The sequence below is a fragment of the Hyperolius riggenbachi genome, chromosome 3, assembly GCF_040937935.1.
Source record: "Hyperolius riggenbachi isolate aHypRig1 chromosome 3, aHypRig1.pri, whole genome shotgun sequence".
NCBI classification, from domain to species: domain Eukaryota; kingdom Metazoa; phylum Chordata; class Amphibia; order Anura; family Hyperoliidae; genus Hyperolius; species Hyperolius riggenbachi.
The window spans coordinates 259,394,033-259,419,836 of record NC_090648.1 but is presented as its reverse complement, the minus strand read 5'-3'; the positions used below and the strand labels follow the sequence as shown (position 1 = coordinate 259,419,836).

General features: G+C 40.9%; 2 protein-coding genes across 4 annotated transcripts in view; one reads left to right on the top strand and one right to left on the bottom strand.

The window, feature by feature from the left end:
- Positions 1–7,016, top strand: part of CCDC146 (coiled-coil domain containing 146) — a 165,973-nt gene extending 158,957 nt beyond the window's left edge. For both annotated transcript variants that reach the window (XM_068276212.1, XM_068276213.1), the window contains exon 19: positions 4,824–7,016. In XM_068276212.1, the coding sequence (XP_068132313.1) occupies positions 4,824–5,027 (204 nt within the window). In that variant the 3' untranslated portion in view covers positions 5,028–7,016. The remainder of the gene's footprint in view (positions 1–4,823) is intronic.
- GSAP (gamma-secretase activating protein) overlaps positions 4,637–25,804 on the bottom strand; it is a 137,142-nt gene continuing 115,974 nt past the window's right edge. For both annotated transcript variants that reach the window (XM_068276214.1, XM_068276215.1), the window contains 4 exons: positions 21,137–21,198; positions 18,485–18,589; positions 16,058–16,154; positions 4,637–9,632 (listed from right to left, as the gene is read on the bottom strand). In XM_068276214.1, the coding sequence (XP_068132315.1) occupies positions 9,535–9,632; positions 16,058–16,154; positions 18,485–18,589; positions 21,137–21,198 (362 nt within the window). In that variant the 3' untranslated portion in view covers positions 4,637–9,534. The remainder of the gene's footprint in view (positions 9,633–16,057; positions 16,155–18,484; positions 18,590–21,136; positions 21,199–25,804) is intronic.

Sequence of the window (25,804 nt, the reverse complement as noted above, 5' to 3'; positions counted from 1 at the left end):
CAATATGTAATGCACAATGTGAACATTCACCTTTACAATTTTGTCACTCTGCAAAGAGCAATACATTTGTAGACTATCATTTAGAAAGTCTGTTGCAGCCTTAGATCAGGAAACCGAGAAGTGTAAGGCAGCCCAGTTTCTATGGGCGTGCGGTGCGTGCAATCGCCTGGGGCGCTGGATTGTTGCGGCAGGAGGGGGGCGCAGCGGTGGTGGGAGCGGGCATGATAGTAATAACTCACCTTCCTTCAGATGAATAGCCGATCTCATGCAGCTTCAATGTACTTCCTTTCCCTGCATCTGTCTCAGTAACAGCGCCCTCTGTGATGACATACCACGTCATCACAGGGGGCACTGTTACTGAGACAGATGCCGGGAAAGGAAGGACTTCGAAGCTGCGTTGGTTCGGCTATTCGGCTGAAGTAAGTTATTACTATTATGCCTGCTCACACCACCGCTGCGCCCCCTCCTGCCGCAACAATCCAGCGCCCCGGGCGATTGCACGCACCGCACGCCCATAATCACTTACCTACCTAACCTATATTGCAGTCACTTACCTACCTAACCTATACAGCAGGCACCTACCTATCTAATCTATACTGCGGGAACCTACCTATTTAATCTATACTGCAGTCACCTTCCTATCTAAGCTATACTGCAATCACTTTTCTATCTAAGCTATAGTGCAATCACTTACCTACCTAACCTATACTGCAGTCACCTACCTACCTAACCTATACTGGTACCTACATACCTAACCTATACTGGTACCTACCTATCTAACCTATACAGCAGTCACTTACCTACCTAACCTATACTGCAGTCACCTATCTAACCTATACTGCAGTCACCTACCTATCTAACCTATACTGCAGTCACCTACCTAACCTATACAGCAGTCACCTATCTAACCTATACAGCAGTCACTTACCTACCTAACCTATACTGCAGTCACCTACCTATCTAACCTATACTGGCACCTACCTATCTAACCTATACAGCAGTCACCTACCTATCTAACCTATACTGCAGTCACTTACCTACCTAACCTATGCAGCAGACACCTACCTATCTAACCTATACTGAAGTCACTTACCTACCTAACCTATACTGCAGTCACCTACCTATCTAATCTATACTGGCACCAACCTATCTAACCTATACTGCAGTCATCTACCTATCTAACCTATACTGCAGTCACTTACCTACCTAACCTATGCAGCAGACACCTACCTATCTAACCTATACTGCGGGCACCTACCTATCTAACCTATACTGCGGGCACCTAGCTAATTAACGCATACTGGTAGCACCTACCTATCTAACCTATACTGCGGGCATCTATACCTGGCTCCGGGGAGGGGGGAGGGCGATTTTATACCCTCGCCCTGGGTGAAATTTAGCCTAGAAACTGCCCTAAGGCCTAGTGCCTTGCTGCCATCACCTACTAAAACCAACAATGTGTAACTTCTATAAGATTTAAAGGCTGTTGGAAATGAATAATGAGGAGCACTATAGAAATCATATATTCTATAAAATAGCTTTAATAATGTCACATTCGGTGGTTCAATATAAGCTAACAGCATGCAGGAAATGTGATTGCCATAAAGTAAACCTGCATAATCTATTAGGGCATCAGGGCAATAGGGCTTGTCCTCCCGTCTGTGCTGCTGCTGTAACCCTTACTTCTAGTTCAGGCTCAGGAGCACATGCTTTGTCCACTCTGTGTGCCCTCTTGCTGCATGCACTAACATAGCTGTGTGCAGCAGCCACCATCAGAAGTATACTTAGCGTGTGTTCTGCACAGCGGTTTAGGAGAGCGGTCCACGAGGTCACACAGAATGGACAGCACATGGACTTTACTGCAAGTAGAACTAGTCGGAGTTGTGAATGGGGCTATAGTGCCAGCATGGAGATAAGGCCAGGCACAATAAGGTGCCACCAAGTGTCTGATAACCTAAGAGATCATGCATGTATGCATAACTATAACATTTTTCATAGACATATTTGTTCATGCTGAGACCCAATCGTTTGCAGTATTGACCAATACCTAACGCTAAAATAGCTTACATAAGGCAGCTAGTGTGCCCATTGCCGGCCAGCTGACCATGTGCATCTATCTACTGGGTGCTTAAAAGCATGAAACATGGGCAGTGCAGTGATGTCCCTTCCTTCCAAATACATCTGTGTGTTTAAATTGACATTTATCAACTAAGGCCCAAGCTTTTGATTGATTTTTGACAATTTTATGTTCTTGTGGGATTAAGGGCGCGTTTCCACTTGAGCGTAAACCAACGTGAATCCGCAGAGTTTCGCCGCAGGCGAATAGTGTGGGGAAACTCTGCCATAGGGTGCAATGGTAAAACCGGCTGAATCGCTACCACTAGCGATTCGGCCGGCTTTTCCATCCGAATCGGCGCGGGAGGCTGCGGATCCCATAGCCGTGCATGGCACAGCTGATGGGATTCGTCTGCTTTCCCCGCAGACCCGGCTCGTGTCTCGCAGACGCGCGTTGCTCTAGTGGAATCGTGTCCTCAAATTCAAACTACTAGTCTGCGGCTAGCTTTAGTGAGCTTCTATATGGTCTTATTGGCATTTGTATTATGTGTAAGTGGGCAGCAGACTGAACTCAAGCACTAGGAGAAACGGATGGGAGGAGTCTGAAGAATTAGTGTGAGATGCACAGTGATTAGTAGTGGCAGTGATGCTAGGTACACACCATACAATTTAGGGTTAGATAGATGGTTCGATAGATAAATTCTGTCATGTCCGATATTTCCGATCGTTTTTCTGGTCAATTTCTCATAGAAGTGAATGGAAATTGAAAAGAAAAAAATGAGAGAATCAAGCGGAAAATCGATTGGATGGAAAAACGACTGAAAAAACGTATCGTGTGCACCTAGCAATACACCATGCTCACTACATAGTTACATAGTTAGGATCATAAAGGGGAATAGAGACTTTTGAGGCACTGCAGTGAATTGCGGTTTATTCACTCATTTCAATGCAGTAAGTAGGTTCAGTGATCACATACAGTGGCTCCGTGCTGGAGTGACATAATATATGGTGACAATATGAAGTAGAAGTCCTACCATATTCTAGGTGGTCGGCGGTGGGTGCAGGGCAAAAAGAGGGTAGCCTAACAGCCGTTTCGCACGGCGGTGCTTCTTCTGAGGCTGATCCACGCCATCACTGGGCTTTATTTCCTGTATCAGGTGACTGGGCAGGTATGCGTCAAAGTACGCGTCGCTTCCATAACGTAATGACGTACGCGTCAACCAGAAGAGTACGTGTCAAGAGTACGTGTCAAGAGTACGCTCGTCGCTCAAAAGTTGCGTCACAAGCTACGCGTCAGCATAGACCATGCGTACCACCGTGCGTACCACAGAAGAGTACGTGTCAAGAGAGCTCGTCGCTCAAAAGTTGCGTCACAAGCTACGCGTCAGCATAGACCATGCGTACCACCGTGCGTACCACAGAAGAGTACGTGTCAAGAGAGCTCGTCGCTTAAAAGTTGCGTCACAAGCTACGCGTCAGCATAGACCATGCGTACCACCGTGGCACGCATGCTGACGCATAACTATGCACGCAATGACCAGGGTAGATTGCGTATTCACAATTTTAAAGGGGAAATATTGTAAACAAATTAAGCTGCCAGTGTAAAGGCCATTAGCTAAATTTGTGTACTTAAAGTGCACGTGAAACAAAAATATGTGTAAGTATATACGTGTATGCACACTACTATATACACATACATATATATATATATATATATATATATATATATATATATATATATATATATATATATATATATCATAGTTATTTGGGTTGAAAAAAGACGTCATCCATCCATTATCTCTGTGTGTGGTTTCCCCTGAACCCTGTGCAATGGGAGAATTAACACACATTGGCCTTAGTTCTGGTATGTGCAGTAAAAAAAAAATTGTCGGTAAAATACCGCAATCTATTTTTCCGTTGTTTTTTGGCAATTCTGAAAGATTTCTCTGCATTTCCAAAAATGCGGTTAAACGTTTGAAAATGTGGTAAAAGTGCTGTATTTCAGCAGTAAATAAAATAATGGTCTTTAATTGTCTTCCTTTTGATTGATTTGATTTTGTAGCAACCTATGGAAAGTATATTTATATGCATCCCCTAAAAAAAAAATCCAGTAAATATATGGGTTTTATTTCTACTATTCTTTTCTACTGCACAACCTCAATAGGAACTCCACTAAAACAGCAATAGGAACTCCACTAGAAACTGCAAAATGCACACAAGTTGACTTTACCGCCTGGTACAGGCAGGTCTTAAACTAATTGGTAAATTATGTGCTAACACGCCTCTTTTTTTATGAGAATTCCATTTTTCAGTCAAATACTGCACATTTTATGACCTAATTTACCTCATGCTGTAAATTAAGACTAAAATCTAGTAGAATAGCAAATTGCTTTTACTGCATGCGCTATAATACAGTGTATGCGGTAAAACGGACGGTAAGCCTACCAGAATTGAGGCCATTAGAAGAGCCAATAATTTCCTTTGACATTCCTATCGGTATGCAGAAGGTTTATTTTGCTGCTCATGCAAAAACAGAACAATTTTGCAAATTATGCATTATGAACTTTATTTACTTCTTACATATATACATTTTGAATTGTAACAGATAGCCACATTCTTTCAATATATATTTTACAGTCAATATCAAAAACCGTAATTTACATGTTTATATTTTGATGCCCTAAAATATCTACAGACATGTCAGTATGTCAATTACAGTTATGCAGTAACAAATACACAACACCGTAAACATTTATCTGTTGCAGATGGAAGAAGAGGAAGAACATAATATGGTAGCGAATGGAACTTACACAACAGCAGAGCAGCGCCCTAATGCATACATCCCTGAAGACGAGACTGCCCTTCCTCTGCCGCGCCCATATGGGGCATTGGCACCTTTCAAGCCCAGTGAACAAGGCTCAAATTTGAGGCACATCAGAAAACCAGTGATCAAGCCTATTGAAATATAAAATTCCATGAGATGTGCGAGATCGCACTTCTAGCAAGGGAGGTGACTTAGCATGAAGATGGAGCACTGTGATTCAGGACATACATACGTGGCCATTCATTATTCCAATTAGAATGCCTCCACTGCAACAGCCTATCTCAGTTGGTACAGGATTATGCAAATATATGCAACTTGTAAATAGACCAATCAAATTCCACCAAGTTGGAATCCATGCATAATCCTGAATCAACTCATGACCTTCCTTACAGAGAACTGAGAAATCTGATATCCTGCTAGTAAAGCAGCGTTGCCTCTTAAAAAGTTAGGAAAATGTGTCTGAGAAAATCACCAATATTAAAATGCCTGACAAATATACTGAAACCTTTCTTAGAAATTATCTCCATTGTATTCTGAAATGTTAATACACAAAAATTGTTTGTGTGACTGGCCTCTGTCCACTTGCCTGACCTCAATCATTGTTCCCTACAGCATTGTTTTGGAACAGTTTACAGAAATGCATATATAGGGTCACCTAGAGGGTTAATTAATCCTTTCTAAACTATTTCCTTACCACTGTGCAGTATATTTAAGCTACACATGTGGAGACAATTCCTATTCTTTACTTTAGCTGATTTGTTGAGAGATCATGAAACAGTAATTTGGAGCAACACAAAATGGTATTTTGACTTTTTTTTTCGTCTGAGGGAAATTGTATTTAGGGGCAGGTGAGGGCCACAGAGGTAGGAAAAAACTAGAAAACGTGTATACAGTTTAAACACTTTAGGCATTCCCTTCCACCCCTGACTGTAATATGGCACCACCCACTGCCACCAAAGAGCTACTATGAACTAGGCACGGGCAAGTTTCTGAATCACGCATGACCAGTAAATGGAAGCATACGAGAATGAGCACTTTCTTCTACTGGGCATGCATGAATTGGGAACTCGCACATGCCCTGTTCAAATGTGTTAATTATCAACAGCAAGCACTTCCATCCCACTGTTTCCCAGTCAGAAGATAAAAAGCAGGGAGAGTGGGACCCTCCGGAGCACTGAGACTGCTACAAGCAATTCAAATTCTGGTAAAAAACACAGGGCAGGCTTAATTCCACAGATTTGTGCCCACATCAGGTACCCTTTAACACATTGGCCTCAATTCACTAAGATCATGCTGGAGATAATAAGGCAAGAGAAAACTTACCACCACACAGTAAGAGAGTTATCTTATCTCTTCATTCCTTAAGTTACCTCCTCTGTAGTTATTTTCACACGCAGTTAATTAACAGCCTGTCTTTAACTCTGGAGTTACTTTAAGGATTGAAGAGTTAACTTAAAGACAGAAGAGTTAACTTTAGGTTTGCCTGAGGCAAATGTTTTCCTGAATACGGCATGCCTCATCACCATGGTGATCACTCTAGAAACTTTATTAAAGACAGGAGATAAGCTTAGTGAATTGAGGCCATTATCTATAGCAGAGTTTCCAAACCTGTTTGTATGTAGCACCAAAAGCAAGGTTGTATAGGTGACTTTACGTTATAATTTTACTTATGTAGCGTTTAAGCTCCTTTTCTTTATTGCAACATACATAACTTCAGCATAGATTTAAATCTAACAATTTAATTGTCTAGAGCCACTTGTGTGACCTTATCACAGTTCCCATCTTCCAACTCTCTTCACTGAGATCTAGTTAGTGTGCTCATTTCAACATAAAGTCAATTAATACAACACTGCTAGTGGTCCTGAGGAAATGTCATACAAAGAAATATGCACAGTGAGGAAACGCACTTATTTTTGAATAAATTGCTGTTGACTTAGGAGGTTTTGTATCTGACCACACAAAGAGCTGCAATCACATACTAAGATCCCTGCTAGAGCCATATCACAGTTTTAAACTATCCTGGCCATTGCATATCTGAGGGAGTAATCAAAGTTAATTCCTCCTGTAACAATATACATGCTATCACTCCTCCTGTATTCTCCATAAGATAAAATAAACCAAGCATGGCAACTAACTAGCTTACTGGTCATCTCATCAGTGTCACATTGTATACATCTTATACTTTCTGTGGTTATTTACATTTTACATTCCTCTCTGCCATTCTAAAACGTTTGACTATCTGAAAACGGAAATACAATGGAGAACTCCATTTTGATTACGATCATAGATGCACATAACTGTAGATTTAATTATTGCTTAGAAGTCTGTAAAGCCCCAGTTCAGGCAAATTTTATATGCAGTTAAAAGAACATTTTAAATTATAAATAAAAAGGTTTTGAAAAAATAAATAAAATCATAGCTTTTGTAAAAAGAAAACAAAACCAAACAAACATGATGCATTAGGTCATATATGCTCTCCTCCACAGAGCTGCCTGCAGACTCGGACCCAATAGAAATAAAAAATCACTATAAAAATCACTAGCTTTTTATACAGCAATTTTTTCACTATAAACAGAGCGATTTCCAGGAATGAGATTTTGCTTTCTGCATTCACTGAATGAAAATGTGATTGTGGTATTGGCAGATTGTGATTGTTCATGTGGAATCACTGTTATAGGCTTGCATTAGCCTAGTGCTTTAGGAATCGCCGATAAATCCTTGAAAGCAGAAATCACAGCTAAAAACGTTCTAGTGGGCCCTGGGCCACTGAGACATGCCTCATTTAGTTAGGAAGTGATCGTGACTGATTGCTTTATAGATTGTCCATCACTGCAGTCATTCTCTTGTAAAGATGTTTAAGTCATTTAAATGCACTTGAGGATGGATATGCTCAGGTTTCGTCTGTCAGCACCATGGGTTGTAATACATGGAGATAGATATGGGCCTGCACCATCCAATGGGTAAAATTAATCAAACATATATTACAGAGTGGATATATAGCATCAACTTTTCAGAGCTTTCAGAGCTTAGTCCAGCTCCTTATACATGCTGCATCCAACCCCAAATGCACACAAGTGTCATTACCCCTGTATATACAGCAAACCATCACCAGTATTGACATAGTAGTATATCAATCGGTCCTGCCATTAATGATATAAAAGGCCATGTGTTGAGCTTAGTTTCCATTCAGGTTCGCCTGATGGCAATACAGGTGGAGAGCCAGTTTAAAATACTGGTATGCAGTAAGCTTCAGGTTATAGATGGTTTTCTGTATATATGTATAGGGGTAATGACACTTAATGAACAGTTGGGTTTGGATGCAGCTGAAGAAAGCAGATGGATTAAGCTCAGAAACATTGCTCCTGCATATCTACTCTGAAATATATATTTGAATAAAGAGCAATTTCACATATCTCTAGCAAACAGCCGTTGCTAGAGAAAGTGTGGAGATACAACATGATGAGCAGGCTGCTGGGTGTTGCTGAAGAAAAATGAATCCATGAGGCAGGCTATTCAGATCTGTTAAATGCCAGTGTTCTACCCAGAATTTTTTTTTCAGCCGGGTGGCATGCGAGCGACGAATGCAGGGCCAGTACAACGGTTTACAGCATAGGAGGAGGTGATCTAATGACAGCTGGGTGGTCACTAAAATTAGCTGGGTGGGGCACCCGGCTAAAAGAGCCTGGGGAGAACACTGAATGCACCTAAAAAGTTGCCTGAGCTGGGGTTTAAAGCTGTTCAGTTAATGTCCACCAAAAACTGGAAGAGATTGTTTGGTGCACTGACCTTTTACGGGTTTGATTGGATGCTATGGATAACTACATTTTGCACATTGATCTTTGGCCTATGAGACAGACTTACTTTCACACTGACAAAAAGAAAGAAGAGGAATTTCCTGACTGACGGTAGTTTGTTGAGGAAGTTACCTTCTCACGCTATCAAAAGATTTAATGTAGAGTAGAGTGGACAAGAACTGAGAGAAAACACACACACACTTCCCTTGGAAGTGACAAATGCTTACATGCAACACAGACACTATGCTCTGAGCATAAGGTATCACAGTAGACAATACATATAAATATTGGCAAAAAAAAAATCTAAGATCTAATCTAAGATGAACTTGGAGAGGATCCAAAACCGATCAAATCCATTCCAACAGTACACACAGTATGGCATCTGTCCAATTACAGAGCTTAATGAAAGAATAATAATGCTTTTTTCAAGAGGATTTTTTCTTTAAGAAAATATAGCATAACATTTATAAAGGCAGAAATACCGTATGCATAGTTCTAAAATTATACATTTTCTAAAATAAGATAGAGTTTTGATTAGATTACAGACCCAGCTAAGCTAGTACACTTTTTGGATGTGTAAACATTTTATATAAGATAAAACAAAATTCTATGAGGTAAACAGAATTGTGACTTATGTTTGCTTATTAAAATAAGAGTTCTACAGGCATACGGGATATGTGAAAAACATGAAAAGATGCCTGACCACAATGGCCGTTGTAGCAGACATCCAAATCCCACATCTGAACCACCACATACATGATTCCAACAAAAGTCACAGGAAGTAAGCTTGGGTTCTCTTGTATATGTAGCTGAGGTCGGGTTTTAATAAAATGATAAATAAATTGAAAATGTCTAATTCTAGCACTGCTGAAGACCGAGAAGAACGGATGTTCGTTTTAAGGCAATTTCTTCCAGAAATGCAGCATCTATGTTGTCTTCCTCAAATGGGTTTAAAGCTGTAATATTAGAAAGGGACAGGTCATTATGTACCATGATAAAAAAATTATTAATAAATAAACATTGATAACTGCTGTGGAATGTGTAAATGTAAATTTATGATGGCAATTTTTGGAGTTTAGATTAGAAAATGATGAATCATATAATAACCACTTTGTCCTCCTGGACGTAGAGCTACGTCCAAGGAGGCCATGTGCACTCCCGCGGCCGATCGCATGCGTGCACGCGTGCTCCCGGCCGCGGATTGTTAGCCCTGGAATCAATGAATCGGGCCATGGTGCCCGATCACTGATTCCTCTCCCCCACAGAAAAAGCAACAGCTTCTCTCAGAAGCCTTGCTTTTTCTGCCTCCTACGTCCCCCTAAGAGTACATGTTACGCTTAGCGTGACGTCATGTAAACAAACCCAAGGTTGCCATCTTGTGGCCAAAAAGTAAAAGTACATCTACATTAAAAAAATAAAAAATAAACCTATATTTACATTAAAAAAATTACTATTTACATCCCACCCTCCCAAAAATACCCAAATAAAATGTTTAATAATAAAAAAAACACATTACAATAAAAAAAAAAAACAACAACAAATATTTACCTAAGGGTCTAAACTTTTTAACCACTTCAGCACCACAGGGTTTTTTGTTTAAAAACCAGAGCAACTTTCACATTTCAGCGCTCCTCCCATTCATTCACCAATAACTTTATTGCTACTCATCAGATATAAATGATCTATATCTTGGTTTTTTGCCACAAATTATGCTTTGTGAGGGTGATATTTGCTTTTAGTAATTATGTTATCTGTGCATTTTAAAAGGAAAAATGAGAAAAAAAAAGAAAAAATACACTATTTCTCCATTTCCATCCACTATAGTTTTCAAATAAACAATGTTACCATGGGTAAAACACACACATTGTATTTGCTAATTTGTCCTGGTTATCTCAACATTTAAATAATGTTCCTAGTACAATGTATGGCGATAATATATTAGTTTCTGGTTTGTGTTTTTTGTTTTCTCATTGTACTCTATCAGTAATTAAAAGCCGTTATCTTCATGATTAACAGTAACACACACTCATGGCATACATGTTTTAAAAGCTAAGTCCCTAGGGTAACTTATGTATTCTCTTTTCAATGCTGTCACTTTTGTTTTGTTTTTTTTTACAAGTATTTATTTGGGGGTATAGAGTACATGAAAATAACAGTTTTATTGCTTTTCATTCAGTTTTCCGGTAAAAAAAAAAAAAAAATCACACGACTTAGCCCTCAGTTGTCAAACAACACAAAATCTATTCTCACTTGTCACGGTTAAAATGATACCCTATATACATAATCAGATAGCTTATTGGGCGTACAGCACACTGCTTACCACAAGTACGCCTATCTACTCCCCTGAGCTTCAGGTGAAGTTTTGTGGAGAGTAGATAAGCGTAGCAAGGGTTTCAAAGTGGTTAAATATCTATGTAAAGATGAAATATTTCTATTTTTTTTTTTTATAAGCTTGTAAAATCGTGATGGAAGCAATACGGAAAAAATGCACTTTTATTTCCAAATAAAATATTGTCGCCATACATTGTGATAGGGACATAAGTTAAACGGTGTAATAACCGGGAGAAATGGGCAAATACAATACATGGGTTTTAATTATGGAGGATGGAAAAACTATAATGGCCGAAAACTGAAAATTAATGAATTTTTTCAGTTTTTTCTTATTCTTACTGTTAAAATGCATTTACAGTAGGGTAGCTCTTAGCAAAATGTACCACCCAAAGAAAGCCTAATTAGTGGCAGGAAAAACAAGATATAGATCAGTTCATTGTGATAAGTAGTGATAAAGTTATAGGCTAATGAATGGGAGGTGAACATTGCTCGGATGCATAAAGTGAAAACGACTGAGGGCTGAAGTGGTTAAATAAACCTGAATAAGTATTTTAGTAGTTAAAAGTAATTAAAAGTATAAAGGACTGATTGACAATCATTTATTCATTATTGTGGAGTACTCCTAACAAATGTATATCCATCGAGGGGTACTTGAGATTATGTCACCATTGTGGGTAATTGGGAAACAAGCACCATCTTTACCAAACGGTACATGCTGTAAAAATGTTGAGCAGTACACAGATTAAAAAATATCAAAATGGTTCAGTTATATTGCTAGTCTGATTAAATAACACCAGCTGCCTGGCTATCCTGCTAATCTATTTGGCTGCAATAGAGGCTGAATCACACTAGAAACAAGCATGCAGCTAATCTTGTTAGATCTGACAAAAATGTCAGAAACATCTGATCTGCTGCATGCTTGTTCAGGGTCTATGGCTAAAAGTATTAGAGGCAGAGGATCAGCATGGCTGCCAGGCAACTGGTATTGCTTAAAAGGAAGTAAATATGGCAGCCTCCGTATTCTTCTCAGTTCAGTTACCCTTTTAGGTTAATTGGGTTACGGCGTTAAGGGCTAGGCACCCCAAGGAAGGGAGAGGTTAGGTCATAGTGAAATATCGGCAAACATTACCAATATTTCGGAAAAAAGGTTTTAGCGCTCACAGGATATAATATAGTAATCAACCTAGATGATACAAAACCACCTTGATAAAAATCTACAATTATTTAAACACAAAGTCCGAGGTAAATTCAATTGGAGGTGCTGCAAGATAAACCAGGTTGTTCTGGTAACAGTCTTTATGGGAAAATAATCACGCGCTCCCCCTTCATCCACAATAGACACCCAATACAGTAAGGAAATGCAGGCCCCCTTGCGGGTACAGACTCACCAGATCCTAAGGTCACACGTGACCTAATTTCGCTTCCGGGGGTGTTGGCCCCCCGTCGCCTCTCTGGCTGTCAGGTGTTCCCCCACGGCTGCTAGCGCTGCTGGACTCTGCTGGGCGCTGCTGGGCTCTGCTGGGCTCTCCTTTCTAGTCGCATATGATTGTGGAGATAAAAAATAAAAGAGAGAGGACCCGCCTCTACTAGTGCATTATCCTCTTTTATTTAAAAAAATGTTAAAAACAGACTTTGGCAACAATAGTTCAAAGCGGCGGGCTAGTGAGAAAAATCCATGGCAGCAGGATGGCTTTTATCCATGCAGGTCTTGTGGACTATGCCAAGCGGGTTTAACAGCTAAAGCCACCACTATTAGTTCTTCTTCAAATGGACAAATGTTTAGGATAAAGGGCTTTATAACTTGTAGCACCAAGTATGTGGTGTACTGCTTAAAGTGTGAGTGTGGACAGCAATATGTGGGACGCACGAGGAGGGAGCTAAAAGCACGGTTGGGCGAACATAAATATAAGATCGAGAAAGGGCACACCAATCATAGTGTGCCAAGACATTTTGTAAACAATCATAGATGTAGACTAAGTCAACTTAAAATGTATGGTATTGAAAAACTAAAACCCTCCTGGAGGGGGTGCAATAGAATCCGTGAGTTGTCACGGTTGGAAACCAAATGGATATATGAATTAGATACGTTGGAGCCTAAAGGTATTAACATCGACATAGATATGAATTGCTTTTTAAACAACTCGTGAGGATGGTGATGATATTGTTATTCCCCCATTTTCAGTCTCCTTTGATGAAATGTGGGAGGTTGCTGTCTGTTACTTCTTAAAGTTATAGTATCGTTACAGACATCTCCCATATATTTATTTCTTTTAGTTCAGTCTCTCTTAATAGGGTATAGGGAGTTGCTGTATACTATGGCACTATGACTTTAAGAATGATTATTTTTATTTTCATTTTTATTTAAAAAAAAATGGTTTATATGTATATATCGTATTCCATTTGATTATGGGTTTTATATTAATGTGGGAACATTATTGTGAGAATGCAGCGCTGTAATGGTGCATATATTGGTTGGCATAGAGAGGTTATGACAGCGCTGTATTTATATATGTAGTTTGTGTGTTGCCGCAGCAACGAAATGAACTGGATTGTGAGGGGAGAATCACTTCCTGGATGGTGGCCGGGAGTTTTTTAGGATATAAATAGGGCAGCGTGGACGTCACATCGTTTAGCCCCTGATGAGCTGTTATCAGCGAAACGCGTAGGTCGTGGCTTGTGTGACGTCAACGCGTACATGCGTAACGTGTGACGCGTACGCCATCAACAACAGCTGAGTGGTGTCACTTGCGTGATCCCCGGCTTGGCGTTTTTTTATTCTTTGAAGTTGCGGCGTGGAAAGCGGTTTGGACGGCGGGAGGCGGCCACCCGGGAGCTGATTCCTCCCAGCTTACAGACATTGTGATCCACTAGCCCGCCGCTTTGAACTATTGTTGCCAAAGTCTGTTTTTAACATTTTTTTAAATAAAAGAGGATAATGCACTAGTAGAGGCGGGTCCTCTCTCTTTTATTTTTTATCTCCACAATCATATGCGACTAGAAAGGAGAGCCCAGCAGAGCCCAGCAGCGCCCAGCAGAGTCCAGCAGCGCTAGCAGCCGTGGGGGAACACCTGACAGCCAGAGAGGCGACGGGGGGGCCAACACCCCCGGAAGCGAAATTAGGTCACGTGTGACCTTAGGATCTGGTGAGTCTGTACCCGCAAGGGGGCCTGCATTTCCTTACTGTATTGGGTGTCTATTGTGGATGAAGGGGGAGCGCGTGATTATTTTCCCATTACCAATATTTCACTATATGAATTAGTATAAGATCGGTAAATTTATGGATATTCTACTCAGGGCTGTGGAGTCGGAGTCGTGGAGTCGGGCAATTTTGGGTGCCTGGAGTCGGGAAAAATGCACCGACTCCGACTCCTAATGAATTTGTAACTGTAATTAAAATAGAAAATATGATAAAATGTTCTATTTCTCAGATAATAGTCATTAAAAATAATGTATTTATACAGTATATATACAGTACTAGCTGTGCTTAGTCTACAAAAATGAAATAAACCAATCAAAATTAGTTACTTGTGCTGCTTCAATAAAGCAGTCCCCGTATTTTTAAAGTCAGATATACATATCTGATTGTGACTGTATATATGATGTGTACACAGGAATCTCTTATATACACTAAATAACATCTATGCTGTAAGAATAAAGCCTGATGGTTAGCCATGTCACTAATAGAGATGGTCAACGAGATGGAAATAATTCTGCATTGATGCTGATTTATGCAAATGTATGCACTCCCTTTGCTGATGAAATCAAATAATTTGATATGTTATTAAAATTTGGTTTGGTGACTACAAATTAAAGGGAAACTGAGACGGGTGAAAAGTAAAGTTTTATACATACCTGGGGCTTCCTCCAGCCCCCTTCAGGCTAATCAGTCCCTCACTGTCTTCACCACCCGGATCTTCTGCTATGAGTCCTGGTAATTCAGCCAGTCCGCGCTGTCCGGCCGCATGCCGCTCCCACAGCCAGGAACATTCTGCACCTGCGCAATAGTGCTGCACAGGTGTAGTATGCTCCTGGCGGCGGAGTGTGTGCATGTGCACTACGCTTGACTGGCTCAAGTACCTGGACTCATAGCAGAAGATCCAGGTGGTGGAGGAGGACAACGAGGGACTGATTATCCTGAAGGCGGCTGGAGGAAGCCCCAGTTATGTATAAAACTTTAATTTCATCTGTCTCAGGTTTACTTTGTTACACAGTAGTACTATACTCTACATATGCACTCCCCACAGAGCTGCAGGGAATCCACTGAGAATGCTGTGCACATTGAACACAGAGGTGTTGTCTGTTTACAATCTCCTCATTCCCCTGCAGAATACCTGCACATCATTCTTACATGTACCCACAGTTACATTGCCTAGGGCCTGATAGATGTTCTTTGTTCCGGTTTGTACCTTTTACAAGTACTCTTACCAAGGACTAGTTTTAGTCTAAAGGGAATAAATATAGTAGTCTACATATCCTTCTCACTTCAGTTGTCTTGTAAAATTCCTAAGCATTGGCAGTTAAGAGATGAATTTCATGTTACATACTTTTAATCAACAAAATTGTAATATGCAAATTAGAGGAGTCGGAGTCGTGGAGTCGGAGTCGGTGGAATCCTAAACTGAGGAGTCGGAGTCGGTGGATTTTTGGACCGACTCCACAGCCCTGATTCTACTACCGCTATTTCCTATGAACGCAGCATAAAGGGTACAGAAAGTGGAACAAGGAGATGGATGGAGGCACAGGTGGTCAGAAGAAGACACAAAGGGAGATAGGAGAAGACACAGGACGACAGAAGGGGGCACGAGGGACACAGTAGAGGCACAGGGAGATGGAAAAAAGCATAGAGGCACACAGTGGAGGCACAGGAAAGCAGAGGGGGCACAGAGGGGGTCACTGGAGGCACAGGGCGGTACAGAGGAAGCACTTGGGACAAAGATAGCGCAGAGTTTCAACTTGCGTACAAATTCAGGTTAAGAACGAACCTACAGTCCCCATCTCATTTGTTAACTGGGGACAACCTGTACTGCTTCTGTGATGCAAAGTAAGTTACCTCTGTCTTCCACGGTGGACAGCATCATAATCAGGTAATTTAGAGGAAGAAAATGTATGTAGAGTGGCGACCTGTCAGTCAGTGATTGCCAAGAAATCTGCACAGAAACAAGAATTGAAATGGTGAAATAGGTTTCTATTAACCATTGTTTTAATTTTCTAAATTAAAACAATTGAAATAGCAAGCTCATATAAACACTCTCCATTATTTATCAGTTTATGATTGTACTATATCACACTACGTTTACAATGTTGGCTAAACATACATGGAGTGATGTCCTGCTGCCCAATTATTCATGAATGATCTTGTACTTATAAAACACCAACATATTACACAGAGCTTATAATAGATAGCATGGTAGCACAAGTCAGCAGGAACATTTTCAAGCTGTGTGAGCTGTACAGGGCAGAGCGGCAGGTCCTAGCGTTGCTTACAGCGTGCACTCACTGGGCTCAATGATAGATGTGACTGTCTGGCCAATGTGCAATTGCTACCAGTAGAAAATTCAGTTGTGTGACATTGCAATCCGCCAGGGAAGATCTCTCTAACACAGGAGTCCGTAATACAAGTGTCCACTACAACTGTGAGAACTTGGTACACACTTTCAATTATGGATTGACCAATCACTGACCAATTTTACCACCTCCACGTGGTATGAGGGTCAACAAATATTGAATACTATGAGCAGATTGTGTAGGTAAACCATCATACAACATGGAAGTGGTAAAATTGGTCAGTGACTGGCCAATCATAATTGAAAGAGTGTATCATCTAATTTTGATTGGTGAATCACTGGCCAATTTTACCTCTTCCGTATAGCACAAGGCCCAACAGATTTTAACCACTTGCCGACCGCACGCTTATACCATGCGTCGGCAAAGTGGCAGCTGCAGGACCAGCGACGCAGTACTGCGTCGCCAGCTGCAGGCTGATTAATCAGGAAGCAGCCGCTCGCGCGAGCGGCTGCTTCCTGTCAATTCACGGCGGGGGGCTCCGTGAATAGCCTGCGGGCCGCCGATGGCGGCTCGCAGGCTAAATGTAAACACAAGCGGAAATAATCCGCTTTGTTTACATTGTACGGCGCTGCTGCGCAGCAGCGCCGTAAGGCAGATCGGCGATCCCCGGCCAATCAGCGGCCGGGGATCGCCGCCATGTGACAGGAGACAGCCTGTCACTGGCTGCACAGGACGGATAGCGTCCTGTGCAGCCCGGCTTACCAGGGGGGGGCCAGGTAGGAGAGGGAGGGGGAGGATTTCGCCGCGGAGGGGGGCTTTGAGGTGCCCCCCCCCGCAACACCCGGCAGGCAGGAGCGATCAGACCCCCCCAGCACATCATCCCCCTAGTGGGGAAAAAAGGGGGGCGATCTGGTCGCTCTGCCTGCACGCTGATCTGTGCTGGGGGCTGCAGAGCCCACCCAGCACAGATCAGCTACAACAGCGCTGGTCGTTAAGGGGGGGTAAAGGGTGGGTCCTCAAGTGGTTAAGTAATATTAAAAAATTGTGTAAGTAAACTCTCATACTACATAGTAGTGGTAAAATTGACCTATCATTGGCCAATCAAAATTGGATGTGTGTACCAGGCTTTAAGTTGATGTAACGCATGCAAATGATTTACAAAGGTTATATGGAAAAGTCCCCACCAGGAGAACTGAGCCCTTTTATGCAGATATCCATATGCAGCATTGGAGTAGGCAAACCATAGATTCTGATATCAATAGCCAAGCTATTGACAATGCAAATGGTATGCAAATTTTTGTATTAAATACAGAAATACATACAATAGGAAAACTTGGAAACTCACATTAAGGATCCTTTGGAGGATGCCTCTGGAGCTAGATCAGTTTGGTGGAAAGCAGGCAACACCCTGGAACAGAACATTCCATATTCTAACCTATATTTCATGACTATAGGTGGTTTGCAGTGAGGACTACTTTACAGAACTGCATTGGTGTATTACTCTGACCTAGCTGAGCAATCATGGCCCCAGTCATTTCTGACTTAGGAAGTTAATCATGCAGCAGTATGAACTGGTGTTTCCTGAATGAACAAGGAGAGAATACCCAGGAACACTGGGAGGGCACTGGAGTGTGCATGTACTGCAAACTCTCTGGTTTACAGCTTGGGAAACACAAAATAGTGCTTGCTGAACAAAAGATAAACACAAAGCCTCTACAGAGAGGCCAAAGAACACCACAAGGAGAGAAGACACCCTAGTTATCAAAGGCAACTCTGGGGAAAAGTCTTTTTCAAATTCGTCCTCAAAAATAAGTGCCACCAATTCAAAATAACTTTACAAGTAATCATACCCATAGCAATATGTATTCTCCTATGAGAAAACATATTATATGTTAATTTAAGTCTAATCTAATGCTTATCAGTAAGAAAACAAATACAGTATTCTTCTTTAAATAGTGGCTTAATTAATTACCTCTTTGCTGTGAAGCCTAAAGAGCAATTTTCTCATATACTTCATAGCAATGAAATTATTGCTGATGGCATGGTCCCACAAGTGATGGACTTTTTCAGAAATGTTCTGGAAGTTAAGAAAAAAAAATAACAGTGAATTTAATATGACAACGTGGAATGTTCTCTATTGTGTGATCTGCGTGCAGCAGTCCACTCATCACCTTTTAAGTAGGATTTCCCTAAACTCAATAGGTTTATGTGATAGAACAGGAAATCCTGGAGACTCCAGGCTATGACGCCCTATCCACTTTGGCACCGATTATGGGAATAAACAATCCACTGACCTTCTTTGAAAGAGAACAGTGCACAAGATACTGTGAAAAATCCTCACTTGCCCTTACCATTCAATTTGATTTTTATTTTTTTTAACAGAAGCGGATTATTGGGCGAATGCAAATAAAATTACTGTAACTAATATCCCTTTGCCAGAGAGGGAACTACATGATCGTTTGACAATTTATCATTTTTAACTCTGAATCAGGATCAATTCAAAACACTGGATTAGGAATCAAAAGAAAAAAAAACGTAAATGATCAGGATATTTTTTTCTTTAAATTGTGAGCTCCAGAGATACCTGTATTAAGTTACACAAGCATGAGGGAGAAATGTCAGTCTAATCAAAGTTTTGTGGTTATTCTGGGTAATAGTTTACAGTGTGCAAATGAGCTGTAAGTTTGCAAGCAAGCAAGAGTCGTCCTCCTGCAACTTATTGTAGGAACGACCATAGCGGTTGACCAAGTATCATTTAACTATGCAGGGAAGTCCAGTGACTTAGGGGAACACTTGCACATGCTAGACTGTCACCATAATAATGATGAATAATAACAATGTTGAACAAAAAAAAATAAAAATCTAGTGTATATGTAGAGAGGTCCACAGGACTGCTCCTGCTGCGTTTGGGAGAATCTGCTGTTGTAGTTCCTCAAACTGAGGAATGCCTACTAGAAGTGGGAGTTCTGTTACATGTACATGCTACACTGAAAGGCTCAGGACTTCTATGCAGAACTGTAACAGGAGTTTCTGATCACTCTAGGATCAGAATTTAGCAAAAGGGAGGAGGCACCCCAAAAAGTATGAATCAATTAAAAGCAGTTTAAAATTGTACTACCTTAATGAAAGACAATAATTACATAAAAATAGGATTTAGTTTACTCAGTAATGAGTGCCTTTTATTGAGGTAAGCCACATACCGGTACTACCTTTTAACCGGATTTTAAAGTTGTTATACTTTTTTGGGGTGCCTTCTCCCTCACACTACTTCATCTCACCGATCCAGGGAATCGCTTAGGATATTTCCCTATACACCACAGTCCCAAGTGGAGACAGGCCTTCTCCACATGCCCTGTACCATGGTTGGTTGGCTTGCAACCTGGTTTTGTGAATATCTTTCTATATTATATATCTTGTTCATATATCCCACTTTCGACACTATTTGTGCTTCTTGTTATCTCTGTGTGTGTGTTGTTTTTTTTGTCTCTTGGAAGCTCTACCTGCTCCTCACATTTACAGTGAAAAGTTAACATTTTTTTGGAATCAGCTTTTTGAGTTCCAGTAAATATTTTGGAGAAAGCAATAATCTTGTTTTCCCAATCCAATTGAGATTCATTGTGGAATCGCAACACATGGTTGCATGCATTTTTGTGCAACATTTTATTTTAAATAAATTGGATTGCGCATCAGGTGAAGCTCACAGTGCAACGCAGTGCAGTACTCCTCGACGGCCATCTGCGTTTCCCGCAGCACAGACATGGAAATGAGGCCCAACTCAGTATTGCAGTGTGCCCGAGTAGCACAAGCAGCTCAGTGGAAGCAGGACGGGGTGGATGAAACATCGCTACATTTGCTACTTATTATTATATCCAAATATGAAGCCACTGGTAAATAGTTTTATTATAGTTTATGTACTAATAAAGTTTGTTTTTGTGTTTGCATTTGAGAGGCCATTTCTCACTGAATGCTGCTTGAGGAACATAAAAGAAAAAAATAATCTATTTTCTTTCACATTCACCTGCAGTTCTAGATACTAAGCAACTTCTTGGGGGAAGTTGCTTAGTATCCCAATGGACTTTAATGCAAAGGTAGAGTTATTGTGCGGTTACTATGAACTGGGATTCGGAACAGTTTCAGATAGTTAGATGTTAGCGACCGGTATAGATTATTGGTTTCAGAAAGATTTAGCTAAGCTTGCTTAGTGGGGAGTCACAGAATAAGAGTTAAAATCAGGCAGGTTTTTTAGGATAAAAAAAAAAAAAAAAGGTAGATACAAGATTTTTATTGCGTTATCTTATTGATACCAACATCTCTGTGACCAAATCATAAAACATCAAAGTGCAGCTTCTAAAATATACTGTAAAACAGATAAAATCACATAAATCATCTCTCTAACATAACATGAACTGCACTAAAAAAAAAAAAAAGGTTGCAAATCAGAGGATGCAAATCACAATTCTTATTTTCTTATTTTCATTTGATGAAAAATGCATGAAAATTGCAATGCGATTGTGTATGCATAATATGATGTTTGGAGGAAAAGAACCCTAACGTTTGCTCAATTTCTCACTGAAAAAAAGTACAAATTGTAGTTAACAGTGTGCAGCAATTTTACTATGATTACCTCTGGAAGACGTATAATAATGCTATATTTCAGTTTTTCATTCTTTTCACTGTCATCCAGTTCTGTAAAAACAATGAACAGAATTAAACCATTTATGAACCACAGCACAGACACAAGTGAAATACAAACGACCGTGTTTTCTAGAAAATAAGACAGGATCCTATACTAATCTTTGCTCCAAAAGAGGAGTTAGGGCTTATTTTTATGGGATGTCATATTTTTCCAAGAACAATCTATGTTTATACTTGAAGAAAAATAATAAATTAACATTTTTTCAGATACTTTATTGAAAATGTTTAAAGATCTAACAAACAAAAGTTCAGACATTTCAAGGTAGAAACTCTGCATAACATAGTTGAAAGCAGTTGAAACCATTTTCACCCAATCTAAATACAGAGGGCTCTGCTAAATACACAATACAACATGTGAGACTCTAGGGTGAGAATGGGGAACTCGCTTAACCACTTGAGGACCTAGGGCTTTCTACCCCTTAAGGACCGGCCACTTTTTTTCCATTCAGACCACTGCAGCTTTCACGGTTTATTGCTCGCTCATACAACCTACCACCTAAATGAATTTTGGCTCCTTTTCTTGTCACTAATACAGCTTTCTTTTGGGGCTATTTGATTGCTCCTGCGATTTTTACTTTTTATTATATTCATCAAAAAAGACATGAATTTTGGCAAAAAAATGATTTTTTTTAACTTTCTGTGCTGACATTTTTCAAATAAAGTAAAATTTCTGTATACATGCAGCGCGAAAAATGTGGACAAACATGTTTTTGATAAAAAAAAACCATTCAGTGTATATTTATTGGTTTGGGTAAAAGTTATAGCGTTTACAAACTATGGTGCAAAAAGTGAATTTTCCCATTTTCAAGCATCTCTGACTTTTCTGACCCCCTGTCATGTTTCATGAGGGGCTAGAATTCCAGGATAGTATAAATACCCCCCAAATGACCCCATTTTGGAAAGAAGACATCCCAAAGTATTCACTGAGAGGCATAGTGAGTTCATAGAAGATATTATTTTTTGTCACAAGTAAGCGGAAAATGACACTTTGTGAGAAAAAAAAAAAAAAAAAAGTTTCCATTTCTTCTAACTTGCGACAAAAAAAAAATGAAATCTGCCACGGACTCACCATGCCCCTCTCTGAATACCTTGAAGGGTCTACTTTCCAAAATGGGATCATTTGTGGGGTGTGTTTACTGTCCTGACATTTTGGGGGGTGCTAAATTGTAAGCACCCCTGTAAAGCCTAAAGGTGCTCATTGGACTTTGGACCCCTTAGCGCAGTTAGGCTGCAAAAAAGTGCCACACATGTGGTATTGCCATACTCAGGAGAAGTAGTATAATGGGTTTTGGGGTGTATTTTTACACATACCCATGCTGGGTGGGAGAAATATCTCTGTAAATGACAATTTGTTAATTTTTTTTACACACAATTGTCCATTTACAGAGATATTTCTCCCACTCAGCATGGGTATGTGTAAAAATACACCACAAAACACATTATACTACTTCTCCTGAGTACGGCGATACCACATGTGTGGCACTTTTTTGCACCCTAACTGCGCTAAAGGGCCCAAAGTCCAATGAGTACCTTTAAGATTTCACAGGTCATTTTGAGAAATTTCGTTTCAAGACTACTCCTCACGGTTTAGGGCCCCTAAAATGCCAGGGCAGTATAGGAACCCCACAAATGACCCCATTTTAGAAAGAAGACACCCCAAGGTATTCCGTTAGTAGTATGGCGAGTTCATAGAAGATTTTATTTTTTTGTCACAAGTTAGCGGAAAATGACACTTTGTGAAAAAACACAATTAAAATCAATTTCCGCTAACTTTTGACAAAAAATAAAAACTTCTATGAACTCACCATACTCCTAACGGAATACCTTGGGGTGTCTTCTTTCTAAAATGGGGTCATTTGTGGGGTTCCTATACTGCCCTGGCATTTTAGGGGCCCTAAACCGTGAGGAGTAGTCTTGAAACGAAATTTCTCAAAATGACCTGTGAAATCCTAAAGGTACTCATTGGACTTTGGGCCCTTTAGCGCAGTTAGGGTGCAAAAAAGTGCCACACATGTGGTATCACCATACTCGGGAGAAGCAGTACAATGTGTTTTGAGGTGTATTTTTACACATACCCATGCTGGGTGGGAGAAATACCTCTGTAAATGGACAATTGTGTGTAAAAAAATCAAAAGATTGTCATTTACAGAGGTATTTCTCCCACCCAGCATGGGTATGTGTAAAAATACACCTCAAAACACATTGTACTACTTCTCCCGAGTACGGCGATACCACATGTGTGGCACTTTTTTGCACCCTAACTGCACTAAGGGGCATAAAGTCCAATGAGTACCTTTAGGATTTCACAGGTCATTTTTGTTTCAAGACTACTCCTCACGGTTTAGGGCCCCTAAAATGCCAGGGCAGTATAGGAACCCCACTAATGACCCCATTTTAGAAAGAAGACACCCCAAGGTATTCCGTTAGGAGTATGGTGAGTTCATAGAAGTTTTTATTTTTTTGTCACAAGTTAGCGGAAATTGATTTTAATAGTTTTTTTTCACAAAGTGTCATTTTCCGCTAACTTGTGACAAAAAATAAAATCTTCTATGAACTCACCATACTCCGTACGGAATACCTTTGGGTGTCTTCTTTCTAGAATGGGGTCATTTGTGGGGTTCCTATACTGCCCTGGCATTTTAGGGGCCCTAAACCGTGAGGAGTAGTCTTGAAACCAAATGTCGCAAAATGACCTGTGAAATCCTAAAGGTACTCATTGGACTTTGGGCCCCTTAGCGTACTTAGGGTGTAAAAAAGTGCCACACATGTGGTACCGCTGTACTCAGGAGAAGTAGTATAATGCGTTTTGGGGTGTATTTTTACACATACCCATGCTAAGTGGGAGAAATATCTCTGTAAATGACAATTGTTTGATTTTTTTACACACAATTGTCCATTTACATAGAAATTTCTCCCACCCAGCATGGGTATGTGTAAAAATACACCCCAAAACACATTATACTACTTTTCCTGAGTACGGCGGTACCACATGTGTGACACTTTTTTGCAGCCTAGGTGCGCTAAGGGGCCCAACGTCCTATTCACAGGTCATTTTGAAGCATTTGTTTTCTAGACTACTCCTCGCGGTTTAGGGCCCCTAAAATGCCAGGGCAGTATAGGAACCCCACAAGTGACCCCATTTTAGAAAGAAGACACCCCAAGGTATTCCGTTAGGTGTATGGCAAGTTCATAGAAGATTTTATTTTTTGTCACAAGTTAGTGAAAAATGACACTTTGTGAAAAAAAACCAATAAAAATTATTTTCCGCTAACTTTTGACAAAAAATAAAATCTTCTATGAACTCGTCATACACCTAACATAATACGTTGGGGTGTCTTTTTTTTCTAAAATGGGGTCACTTGTGGGGTTCCTATACCGCCCTGGCATTTTACAGGCCCAAAACCGTGAGTAGTCTGGAAACCAAATGTCTCAAAATGACTGTTCAGGGGTATAAGCATCTGCAAATTTTGATGACAGGTGGTCTATGAGGGGGTGAATTTTGTGGAACCGGTCATAAGCAGGGTGGCCTTTTAGATGACAGGTTGTATTGGGCCTGATCTGATGGATAGGAGTGCTAGGGGGGTGACAGGAGGTGATTGATGGGTGTCTCAGGGGGTGGTTAGAGGGGAAAATAGATGCAAGCAATGCACTGGGGAGGTGATCGGAAGGGGGTCTGAGGGTTTGGCTGAGTGATCAGGAGCCCACACGGGGCAAATTGGGGCCTGATCTGATGGGTAGGTGTGCTAGGGGGTGACAGGAGGTGATTGATGGGTGTCTCAAGGTGTGATTAGAGGGGAGAATAGATGCAAGCAATGCACTGGCGAGGTGATCAGGGCTGGGGTCTGAGGGCATTCTGAGGGTGTGGGCGGGTGATTGAGTGCCCTAGGGGCAGATAGGGGTCTAATCTGATAGGTAGCAGTGACAGGGGGTGATTGATGGGTAATTAGTGGGTGTTTAGGGTAGAGAATAGATGGAAACACTGCGCTTGGGTGGTGATCTGTTGTCGGATCTGCGGGCGATCTATTGGTGTGGGTGGGTGATCAGTTTGCCCACAAGGGGCAGGTTAGGGGCTGATTGATGGGTGTCAGTGACAGCGGGTGATTGATGGGTGTCAGTGACAGGGGGTGATTGATGGGTGATTGACAGGTAATCAGTGGGTTATTACAGGGGAGAACAGATGTAAATATTGCACTGGCGAATTGATAAGGGGGGGTCTGAGGGCAATCTGAGATTGTAGGCGGGCGATTGGGTGCCCGCAAGGGGCAGATTAGGGTCTGATCTGATGGGTAACAGTGACAGGTGGTGATAGGGGGTGATTGATGGGTGATTGATGGGTAATTAGTGGGTGTTTAGAGGAGAGAATAGATGGAAACACTGCGCTTGGGTGGTGATCTGATGTCGGATCTGCGGGCGATCTATTGGTGTGGGTGGGTGATCAGTTTGCCTGCAAGGGGCAGGTTAGGGGCTGATTGTTGGGTGGCAGTGACAGGGGGTGATTGATGGGTGATAGGTGATTGGCAGGTGATTGACAGGTGATCAGTGGGTTATTACAGGGAAGGACAGATGTAATTAATGCACTGGCGAATTGATAAGGGGG